Source organism: Acinonyx jubatus, chromosome X (assembly GCF_027475565.1).
Source record: "Acinonyx jubatus isolate Ajub_Pintada_27869175 chromosome X, VMU_Ajub_asm_v1.0, whole genome shotgun sequence".
In the NCBI taxonomy this organism is placed as follows: domain Eukaryota; kingdom Metazoa; phylum Chordata; class Mammalia; order Carnivora; family Felidae; genus Acinonyx; species Acinonyx jubatus.
The window spans coordinates 26,577,033-26,589,448 of record NC_069389.1 but is presented as its reverse complement, the minus strand read 5'-3'; the positions used below and the strand labels follow the sequence as shown (position 1 = coordinate 26,589,448).

At 42.2% G+C, this 12,416-nt stretch overlaps 1 protein-coding gene across 18 annotated transcripts in view; it reads left to right on the top strand.

Moving 5' to 3' along the window:
• Window positions 1-12,416, top strand: part of DMD (dystrophin) — a 2,092,562-nt gene that overhangs the window by 1,747,697 nt on the left and 332,449 nt on the right. For all 18 annotated transcript variants that reach the window (XM_053201917.1, XM_053201921.1, XM_053201923.1 and 15 more), the window contains 2 exons: window positions 8,315-8,435; window positions 9,076-9,344. In XM_053201917.1, the coding sequence (XP_053057892.1) occupies window positions 8,315-8,435; window positions 9,076-9,344 (390 nt within the window). The remainder of the gene's footprint in view (window positions 1-8,314; window positions 8,436-9,075; window positions 9,345-12,416) is intronic.

Sequence of the window (12,416 nt, the reverse complement as noted above, 5' to 3'; positions counted from 1 at the left end):
TATATCTCGTATTGGGCATTTTTGGTGCAATTTTAAAATATCGGGATGATTGGACCTTTCCTTTATATTCCATACACTACATTTGTAGAACTTCTCTAATACCAGCCATTTCCGATGAAAATGAAGGGAATCCTCTGTCTTTTTGTTTTCTTGTTGTTCTTCTGTTCCTGCTTCTTTCCGATTTCTGTCTTCCATGAATCCCCATGAATTTGCCTTAGATTCTTAGAGGCAAAATTCCTGCCGCTCCAGTTAACCACATTTCTGGATCTTGCCCCTTCCCAACATCTTGGTTTCAAGTTCATTGGGCTTTGATGCTCCCTAAGTTAGCATTCAGTAAATAAAACACTGGTGAGGTGTTTGAGACTCAGTAAACATGGTGGCTGTCTACGTGAGGAGTGTCACTGTGGTGACAGAATGTATTCAACTTTCTTTTCAGAAGTCAAAACAGTATGGGAGGCATATAGAAAAAGCAGAAACAATGTGGAAACTAGCCTGATCATATAGGGTGACAAAACTAAAACACTGATCAATTTGTAGATATGGCTGTGTTAATGTCCTTGTCCTTTGCCCGTTCAGGAACCACTTGTTGTCTGTGTGGCACCATTAGATCACTCCAAATTTTAGGGTCTGTCTAGTGTTCGCTCATCCCTTACCTAATGCTTCAGATTGGACGAAAAGCCCCAACCGAGCCGTTCTAACTTCTGAATGTGTGAGCATGAACGTCTCCTTCTAATGTGGGGCATGAACATCTCCTTCAGGGAGGGAATCTCTAGGATTAAGAAGGCAGAGCAAAGAGGGCCTCCTCTTGAGGAAAATCCACTCAGCAGCTCAACGATTACATTCAGCCTTGGATCTGGCACATAAGGAAAGGCCCAGAATAAGAGCTCTCAATTTTTCCCAATCGACAGCATTTAATTTTTTCTCTAATAATTCATGAGCCCAGGCTTTCACCGTCAAGCATGTTCTGCATCTAAATCACACTGGCCTCCACATAACACACTCTGGTTTTCGAACTGGGTGTTCTGTTATGTGGTCAACAAAATTTATTATCCACTATGTGCCAAGCTATGGCTATAATTTTTATCATTAGGAATGCTGTCTAGAAGAGATCGTCTCAAATTGCCACCATGTAACAGGCTTATGGCCAATTAATGACCTAAACAACCTAAACACTTTGCTCATGGAACATTCCAGCTGGATGCGAGAACTTAGGTAAGGTGTTTAGTAAACCCCCCGCATTTTTACAAACAAGGACGCAAGGGCTCAGGGAGATCTTAGGCCTGCTTCTAGATCACCCAGCCCAGCTTCGGCCCATCCCAGACTTGAACATCCTTTTCACCACCACCTCCGTCTGCCTGGCAGGGTGATTCTGTCAAGTTCTGCTGACAAGTGTGAAAACGTACAGTCATTCCATGAGATTTCAGTCGGAGTAACACAAATATAGACTTGCCACCTCAGTGGGAATTTAGATAAAATTCAGCTCCATGGAAACTGCACATGGTTGAAAGAGATCTGTGTTTGGACAAGCGGGGGTTTTTACTCACATCCATAGCGATAGGACCACCATGTCTAGGTGAAAGCATTATCGCTTTTCTCTCAAAAATGTCAGTCCCTGTGCCCAGAGCTCTCATCCCGCCCCTCTCTTCCCTGAGGTCCCTCAAGCACGTCAGTGTCTCACGCTCTTCACCCTCTCTACACGTGGTTGGTTCTAAGCTACTTCTCTGTATGGTATTAATAGGTATTTGAGGTCAGATTCACCCTATTTGGTTTTTTTCCCCCGTAAGGACGAGAGGCCGGGGAAAGAAAAATCAAATAATCAATGACTCGGTTCTTCTCTATTACTTTCAGGTGTTTTGTTTTTTGTTTTTTTTTAATTTCTGACTTGCTTCATGGCCATTAGGATTTTGCGCTTATGTGGCTTCCAAATGATTGTAATTCAGGGATCTTTTATTTTTTGCCGTCACTCACCTTCAGCCTGGCTTAAGAATTTCAGGATTTGGATTGTAAGTGACTAATGAGCTGTTGGCCTTAGGCAAATCCCAACTTATCTGTACTTTACTCTGCATTGGTAAAACATTCAGAGTATAAAAGTATCACCACAAACATATCTATTCAGCCAAACTCTTGGCTCCTTCAGGACAAAGATCATGTTCCTACATCTTCCCTCTCCTATACATAATGGATTCAAAATAAATATTTTTAATTAGCTAATTAGTCAGCCTACAGTCAGGCACCCAGTTGGTCAGTATTTGTGATACATAAATACTATCCGTCAGGGGCACCTGGCTGGCTCAGTGGGTAAAGCACGTGGCCCTTGATCTTGGGGTTGTGAGCTTCAGCCCCACAGTGGGTGTAGAGACTGCTTAAATAAATAAACATTAAAAGTCATAAATAAATGTTAACTATCAGATCATCTCACCTTAAAATAAATGGATTTACCTTGGCATGTCCCACTAGTACGCTTGTGTAGTGCATGCTTCATATAAATTGTTCTGTGAAACTTAGGAGCTGAAAGAAAAAGGTCAATTTAATATGCCTATTTTTCTTCATTTGTAAGACGGAATGCTACTTTCTTTTCTCAGAGGTGTTCTAGGTCTTAGTAGTTGCTTCTGGTTCCTTCCATATCACTGTTTTAGGCCCTTGGGCCTGGCTATCCTTGGAAAGGTAAAAAGGAGGCTGTGGGGAAGAGGATGAGTGTTAAGATAATTTGATCTGTGCAAAGGATTCCGGAAGTAGATATCTTAACATCTGAATATTAACATCTAACTAATGTAAAGGTTATTCTGTATGTGTCGGGAGGAAGGGCTCTATATCTGATACCTTTCTCACATTGGCACATGAACGAACCTCCTTGTCTGATTTAAAACATTAAGCATAACCTATGAGACAAAATCAGTATAGCATAGGAGTGTATATTTCCCCAAACGTCGCTCAAATAGCGTCAAATAGCCTGTCAAATACCTTTGACAGGCAAGGCGGTTATCAAAGAGTTAAGTCTCCTGACATTGAATGTTCTTGTTTTTGTTTTAAAATGTTTCCATCTTCCTTCCTCTTAAAATGCAGTGAACTCTTATGCGGTTAATGGTACGTCGATTAGATGTTGAAAAATTGATTTGTCATTATTTTAATGCAGACTCTTCCCGAGTTTCTGTCATTGTTGTCTTTGTTTTTGCATTGGCTACATAAGCCTATCTCTCTTAAACTCCACGCTATGAGGGCCACTGATACTTGTTGCCTAGAACAGTGTCTCGTAAGTACAGGGGCTCAAAATCTTTTCAATGAACAAATGGAACAAGACCTTCCATTATCACCATGCTTCAAATGACGTATTCCTATTTATGGTTTTTTCCGCATAGTGAGAAATATTACCATTTTCTTTGTCTTCTGATTTTCTCGAACCAACTGTTTCTTCCTTTTTTCTGGGGTTTTTAACCTTTCTTATATTTGGCCGAAATCTTCCCCAATTCTAACGATATAGCACATAACCTTCTCTTCCATCCACTTTCTTTTCTTAATTTCAGACAACGATATGAAAATAATGCTGTTTATGTCTTTGTAATGACAGAACTTCCTTTGTCTTTTCTTTAGACTCAGTTTAATCCTCAGTGACTCATATTTAAGCAATGAACTGTGCAGCTGTGATGTTGCTATGCCCTTGGCAACAACTCGAGGGGCAAACAAGTGGTCTCTCACAATGAATGTTCAGTTGTGACAATGGAATTGCATCATCAGGGTCTTGGACTTTGTCAATTTGGTGGGACCTTTAAGATCCGTGTCCTTCTTTGACAGACCTCACTCCAATAATTGTCTCCACCTTCCCTTGTCTATGGCTTTAATATATTCCTCTCTGCCATGGTCACCAACTGGCCCGGGTTGCAGGCGACCGTCCTGGTTTTAGCATTCAAAGCCCCACTTCATGAAGTACTCCTCAGTTCCACACAAACCAGGACGGTCGATGACCCTACTGGTAGCTTCCGTCTTTCACCCTGTGTTCAAACCACTCCCGTTCTAAAAGGAACGGACCATCCTCTTACATTGTAATCTGACCTGTCCTCTTCCTATCTTCCTTTCCTCTTTCTCAGAAAAAAATGTATACTGCACAGTTCTCATCTAATTTTTCTCATCTCTCATTACCCCTTCTTCTCCCACTCACTCCTCAACTAAGCCGACTTCTGAGGTTACTGCCCTCCGCTGAAATTGCTCTCACCGAGTCCTACGAACACGTCTCAGTGCTGCTCTGGCTTTACATCTGAGGGCCGTGATTGGACGCTCTCCGTCACTTTCTTCCTCTCTCTTCAATAGTTCTACACTTCTCATTTCCCCCCCGCTTTCCACCTATTCGTCCCACTCCTTTTTGGCCTCTCGTGGGATCTATTTCCCCTGTCTGCCCGTACATTTTGTATATTCTCTAGAATATACTCTACTGCCTGAGCAATCTCGTGTACTATGTCATTTTAATCCTCATCTCTATGCATAATCATAGGCACTCAATGGATGTTAACTGAGAAAATGACTCCTAAATCTCCTTTTCTTCTCCCTGAACCTCAGACTTGGATATTTCTGTCCTTCTGGAAGGAATGGTACCTCTCCAAGCTGAGCGTATCACGAGACAGATTCCCCCCTCCTACTCGTGTTGAGTTTTTAATATTCATCTTTATTAATTTTATCCCGAATGTGCATATGAAGTATCCTGGATCAGAGACTGATTTCTTTGAATTACCTAACAGGGAATATCATCACTGTCTCACCCCTTCTCACGGCCTTTACCCCAAGTCTTACTCCTGGTAAAGTAAGAGCCAGTGGTGAGAGCCAATGGAAAATTTTCCCACATGACTGGCTACATATTCCCTAGGCCAGAGACAAGGAGAAAGGATTTTTCTATTATAAAGGGGAAGGAAGCCTCCCGATAGGGTCTCCTTGGAAACATAAAGGGCCTGAGTCCTAACTCTAACCTTTCTAAAAGCCAGATAGCCCTATGTAGCTTGGATTTTACAAACTGGAAATGTCACCGAGGTCTGGGCTTTTTTCCCAACCTTTAAAGACCTAAAGAGAGAGCCACCCCAGTCTTGCTGACAACTTGGAACTTAACCTGGGAACTTCCTCTGGGCTCTAACAGTTTGATCCTCTTGGATGAGAGAAATTGACTAGACGAATGACTGCAGATCAGTTCCCATGGGAAGGTTCTCGGAGCCAGAGCTCTTTATAGGTGTGCTGAGAAATGCAGGAGGCTTTATTTCCTCGAATGCGGTCTAATTGCACCCAGAATTCACTCATCTACCCAACCTAGAAGCTAGAAGTCTTCCTTGCTTCTTCCTCTCTCTTATCACTGGCATCTATTCAGTCACCAAATTCCCACACCTCTACACTCTAACATTTTCCTACTCTATCCTTTTTTTTTTAGCGGGGGGTGGGGGGTGGGTTCCACTGCCCTGGATCCGATCCTCATAATCTTTCAGTAAATTCTTCCAGTTGCCTCCTAACTGGTCTAATTCCATTTCTGCCCTTCTCAAAGACACACTCTGTATTTATGTCAGGGACATCTATTTGAAACACACACATGCCCACACCACTCTCCTGCTTAAATACTCTCAAAGCCCCCTGATCTCCTGGGAGCACCTGGGTAGCTCGGTCAGTTAAGTATCTGACTCTTTATTTCGGCTCACATCATGAGATTGAGCCCTATGTCGGGGTCCATGCGGGGCGTGGAGCCTGCTTGAGATTCTCTCTCTCCTTCTTCCTCTGACCCTCCCCTGCTCGCTCTCTCACTCTCTCAAAAAAAAAAAGAAAAAGAAAAAAGAAAGAAAGAAAGAAAGAAAGAAAGAAAGAAAGAAAAGAAAGAGACCTGGCCTACTTGAGAAAACTTGGGATGTGGATAATATATGCCATACTGTATTATGTCTGATGTCTTCACACATGTATTTTCGTTGGTTTTCTTCTCCCTCCTCTAATCTGCACTTTGCTGGCTAATGCACATTCATGCTTTAGAATTCTTCATGAATACTATCTTCTCTAGGGAGCCTTTCCCAATTTCCTTTCCCATATGATGCAAACCTCTAGCACTTTCCACACCATTTTGAAATTATTTCTTCGTTTGGCTCTTCTTCTGTATACCAGTTTCTAAATGGGAGGGGTTGTTTTGCATTCAACTTTGCGTTTCTAGTCTCTTATACAGCTACTGACACACAGTAGTTCAGCAAAGGGAGCCATTATTATTTTATAATTAGTAATGGCAAAGTTAATTGCCTCCTATCAAGTCCAAATGGAGAGACTAGAAAAAATGATAATTTTTTTGAAGTTGGGAAAATTAAATGTATGAGAAAATATAAGAATACAAGAACTGTATACACATACACACGCGTGCACGTGCACACACACACACACACACACACACACACAGATTTCAAATGAGATATTACAGGGAGAATCAGCCTTACACGTAAGCAGAATAAATAACCTACCTACTCTGTATTATAATACCTACTCTGTATTATTTCAAGAGGACAAAAATATCTCACTGTACCGAAACTACATCCCCATCCAAAGACTGAATCCTAATATTTCACTTCTAGAACTTTATTATTTCAATTCAAACACCTTGCCTCGGGGCGCCTGGGTGACTTGGTCAGTTGAGTGTCTGACTCTTGATTTTGGCTCCGGTCATGATGTCACAGTCATGGGATCGAGTCCCACATCGGGCTCTGCACTAAGCATGGAGCCTTCTTAAGATTCTCTCTCCCTCTCTGTCTCTGCCCCTCTCCCCCAGTAGCAATCTCTCTCTTAAAATAAATAAACATTAAAAAAAAACAGGCACCTTGCCTCTTTCCACTTAACTGTTAAGTAACTGTGGAAGACAAATCATTTTGCCAAGTGTCAAACTCAGGATTTTTTAAAAATTTTTTTAACACTTATTTATTTTTAAGAGACAGAGAGCAGACAGGGGAGAGGCAGAGAGAGAGGGAGACACAGAATCCCAAGCAGGCTCCAGGCTCTGAGCCATCAGCACAGAGCCTGACGCGGGGCTTGAACTCACGGATGGGACCGCGAGATCATGAGCTGAGCCAAAGTCGGACGCTCAACCGACTGAGCCACCCAGGCGCCCCATGGATTTTTTTTTGAATGATGAGGATTTTATCTATACATGTATCATATAATACAGTTCTGGAGCATTCCTACAACACAATATATCTGGAGTTCAAACGAGACGCAGCTAATTTTTCTCTCAGTAACAGAACAGGGCTAAATTCGATAGGTAACATTGCTAAAACTAGGGCAGAATTGAAAAGGGATTTGAATAAATAAGCTCTAGGTCGGGGCAATTATTATTACTGTTTACACTGATCTATTAACATTTATGTGGTACTTAATACTTTCATTAACGTCTTCACTTCTAAGATAGTAGAATCTGGTCCGTAACTGTTTTCGATGGTTTCCAAGTATCTGTCAATTTATTCTAGCCTCATACGCTGTCTCACCACCGTTGGCACTCAATTGCGTATGAAGTTTATTGTTTTTGCTCTGTTTCTGGTGTGTTAGTGTTCTCCCTCTTTTCATCCGGAAGCTTCCTGAAGACAGAAACTCTGCATTTTGCTTTCCTTTTAATCCTCTGTATCAAAGAAGCTTACAGATTAGGGTTTAAAATTGATAACTAGCATAGATGACCCCAAGAGACCTATTCTAGGCCTATTCTTTCATAGAAACTTATTCCCTCAATTCCTAAGTCCAGTATACCTCAAAGCATTTCTACCATTCTCAAAGAAGTCACATTAGATAATGGGTATTTTTCAAAAGGACTGAGTTTTTACTGTGAATACTTCACTTTATAAGTTGTCAGACATTTTGACAGAATTAACTGACGGTTATGGATTGAATTGGTTGTGTATTTCAGTACAACCTAGGTTCTTCCAAACAGCCCTTCAGGCCCCCTACTGTGCTCTAGAATAACCATTCTTTCGGGTATACAGAAGTCTTCGTTATCCCCGTGAGCATCTTGTAATATGTATCTTTCAACTTTGCCTTCAGATTTCAAGTTTGGCGCTCAGGTTGTACAAGTAAATCACTCTTATCTTAATGAAAAAGCATCAATGTATCTTGAAAGTTCCCCCATGCTCTCCAGAATAGTTTTATACACACAGTGGTTTCCTGATTAACAGAAAGATCCATACGGGCTCATTTATCATTTTGTGACAATCGGTTTATAAATAAAGGAGATAGAAATTGACCTGGGAATTTCATAACCAAGTTCTGAACAACCAGGATTAATTTTGAGAAGAATGCCACAAGCCAAATAAGCATTTCTTTTCATCTCATTTCACAGGCCTTCAAGAGGGAATTGAAAACGAAAGAACCTGTAATCATGAGTACTCTTGAGACTGTACGAATATTTCTGACAGAGCAGCCTTTAGAAGGACTAGAGAAACTCTACCAGGAGCCCAGAGGTAATTGAATGTGGAACTGTAATAACATATTGATAGAAGGATCAGTGGTGACAGAGCGACCCATCCATTCTTGCTGCCAGGGTCTGGATGGCGCTCATATTTTCTAAGTTAAATAGAATCGATTCAAATTAAACATAGATGTTGGGAAAGAAAAAGGAACCCTAAACCACCATGCATAAATCTGGTTGCACCTTCATAAATAAACATTAAGAGAGACTCACTAGTGATCAGTTATTGAAACACTTAGAAAATAAGAAACAAAAAAGATTTGCTGTGAGAAGGGATCCTATCGTTATAGAGACTACAACCTAATTTTCCTTTTAAGAGCCTGGCTGAAGTAAATTCGAGCTTGTGGTGCACATCCTAACATGTTTCTGTTCAATGGCTTAAATGGATCTTGGATGATCTGAATGATAGAAGGTGGAACAGATATATTCAGGAGGACAGACCTGAGATGTGCAGACACTGTCAGAATTTATGCCAAGGTGCGAAAGAACCATTCATCAATGGGTTGCCCTCTTGTTGCACTGTACTTTCTTTCTTCCGGTATGACCTTTTCAACAATGTTTTTTTAAAACAAAAAACAAAAACAAAAACAAAAAGGACTGTGGCCTAAAACCTTGTCATGTTACCAATTTAGAGCTGCCTCCTGAGGAGAGAGCCCAGAATGTCACACGGCTCCTGCGAAAGCAGGCTGAGGAGGTCAACACCGAGTGGGAAAAACTGAACCTGCACTCTGCAGACTGGCAGAGAAAAATAGACGAGGCCCTCGAAAGACTCCAGGAACTTCAGGAAGCAACCGATGAGCTTGACCTCAAGCTGCGTCAGGCTGAGGTGATCAAGGGCTCCTGGCAGCCTGTGGGTGACCTCCTCATTGACTCTCTCCAAGATCACCTCGAAAAAGTCAAGGTACCTTCTATTCCTTTGCTTCGGGGCCCTTTGAGAGACTTGAAAGGTTCCAATCTGAGCTTGGGTGTGGTACTTTCTTCTCCCAGAGTTTAAGAGAAACATTTTTTAATGTTTATTTTTGAGAGAGACACACACAGAATCCGGAGCAGGCTCCAGGCGCCGAGCTGTCAGCACAGAGCCCGGCGCGGGGCTTGAACTCACGAACTGTGAGATCATGACCTGAGCCGACGTCGGACGTTCAACCGACTGAGCCACCCGGGCACCCTCTTCTCCCTAAGTTTAAAATGGGGCCCTTGTGCATTAGAAATCCGTTGATCTTTCACAAATTCAAAATCATCTTGCACGTGGTATTTTCTCTAGGAGGAATTGGTGATCTAATCATCTCTGTCTTTAATAATGTGGAATGAAATATTTAAAAGTTACAGGGTGATAAATCCCCTTTATTTTGCTATTAGGGAATGAACTTAAGCGCTTGTACGAAAATGACCTGAGTTGCGTGCATGCGTGCGCACGCGTGTGTGTTCTTTGTGATACTTAGTATCAGAGTAGGGACAAATAGAACACTTCATCAAGAGCCGGGAGTCTAGGCTTTGGCCTTTTTGCTAACAAAATTACATGACTTGGGTGAGTTACGGTACTCTGCATTGAGGCTGTTACTGCTGTCCTTCCCTTAGATGGCAATGTATATAATACGTTATACATTAGTCCACCGCGGATATTGGGCAATATCATTATATATTTGGAATACTGCCCATGAGGCCAAAGTTAAATTCTCTTGTGGTACCAAGATGATAAATATATTTATTGAAAAGAAGATACATATTTAGGAATATCGTTATGAAAACCAACTTGAAAACATAACCAACTTGAAACATTTCGTTTACTCATCCAGTGTCAAACCCAACAAAAGTCCTCCCAGGTTCGAATTCGAAAGAAGTGAAATTCTCACCCGCGCTTGGCATGCTCACCAGCAGACCCATCTCGGCAGGTGTCGTCTCCTTTGGCTTTCATGACACTGTTACATACATTCTTCTTCTTCCTTTATTTCCCTCAGTTCTGAAACCCTGCCCACTCTTCAGATGTTCGTGTGCCCAAGTTTCTAACCTTAGCTCAGTTCCCTTTGTATTGTATAAATACCCCCGATTCGAAGTGGCATGACAGCGACAAATGTAGATTTCTGGTCTGGGTCTCTTTTCTGATCTCCTCACCCACATGTCGTTAGAATCAAAATGCAACCGTTCTGAAATCAAGTTCGTTCAGTCTCGGGTTTGACCATTCCCCTGCTGCTGTCCCCTCTTACCTGCCTTTTCCTCGGTGTTTCCTATTTCACTGAATGGATCTTAATCCAACAAGTTGCGCAGGCTTGAAACTTGAGTTTCTTCCTTAAGTCCTTCTCCGTTTTGACTGATTGCGCATGACGGCTCATTCTACCTCAGAATGTCTCTTTTCTGTTTTCTCTCCTCTTTTCAACCAGTGTCCTGTTCTCGCCCCTAGTGTGTGTTACTCAGATGATTGTATTGTACATCTATGGATCCCATTCGCTGTACCTGACGCATCATGAACCCTGCGTTTCCCTTGTTTTCAGTTCATATTTAACTTCCACTTAGTTAACACGCAGCGTAACAATAGTTTCTGGCGTACAGAACAGTCATTCGGCACTTGTGTGTAACACCCGGGGCTTCTCACAACGAGTGATAAAGAATTTTAAATATTTGGTGAACGAGTGAATGAATGAACGATTTCTTTACTGATATTTCTACCTTATCCACCCTCTTGTGATTCCAGCCCCAACTCCTGCCTGCCTGACAATGAAGCCCAGTGAATGAAGAGGGCAGGCGGCCCTTTTCTTCGTAGCCCCGGTTTAGATTCCCAACTGTGACTCCCATCATCCAGGCCCTTCCATATGCTCTGACCATACCACCCCTTTACCCAAATATGCCACCTTTCTTCACCACTCTCTGCCTTTGCAGGTGCTCTTCTCTTGGCCTCGGTTACCTCCACCTTATGTGCCTGGTGATCTTCTGTTGAGCCCTCAATGCCCAGCTCAAATGGCATCTGTCTTTGTAGTTTGTCCGGAGTGTCTCCCACCCCCAGCTCCTACCGAGCGGAAGAAATGGCCCTCAGTTCCCTGCCTTCTTAGATCACCACACGTGCTTCAATTGTCACACTCACATTTCCCACAGGCAATGAGCTTCCTAAGAGCAAGGGTCAGCAACATATAAAGGAATTTCCTTCTGCTTCTTTATTTCTTCTCCCCACTCCTGGTTATGAGCCATTCTGCAACATGTAGTTATTGTAGGTCTTTGCCCTGATGAAGCCGACAGTCTAATGTTGAACGGAATAGCTCTTCACGAAAACGGTGGGTGCAGATTTAAGAGAAGATTAAAAAAGAGGGCTCTGTAACTTGGAAACTCTCTTCCACCCTAACATTCTTTGACTCCATGTCTGATAATTAAAGCAATGGTTAACATGGACGGCTACTTGAAAATTAAAATAATGTTTTGAAACGTATTACCTTGTATTTGTTCAGCCTTAAAACTAGTACTTTCATTCAAACGTACAGGCACGACGTTTAAAAAGAAATCAGCCCCCAAAATGACAAAGAAGTTTAGGAGGATGTCCCAAAGGAACCACATTCGTTTATTAATTAAGTGGCCGAGTCTATAAGGGATTCACTTACAGCCATATGTGCCACACAGGAGCCTTTGTAGGGTACGGCGTATGGAGGGAGAATGCACTCAACAGGATTCCATAGTGAAAAACCACTACAAGTAAAACAGCTCAAAATCAGCTGATCCTCCCTGAAGCCTGTTTGCATTTTTCCTTTCACTTCCCTTCTCCTGCCTGTTTCCGATCCTCGGCCCAAGTTCATTTCCCACACCCTAACCAGGAAGACTCTCCTTCTGATCCCGATAACAGCAAAACACCCATGCGCTAAATATCCCTTTCTGAAAGAGCATACATATGCCAACGCTTCAAAGAAATCGGTTTTCTCTGTGGCTTCTCAACAACACTGGGTTTGAAACTCTGAAGCTTTGGTGGTGGTAGTTTATAAGCAGTGAATCTTATTAA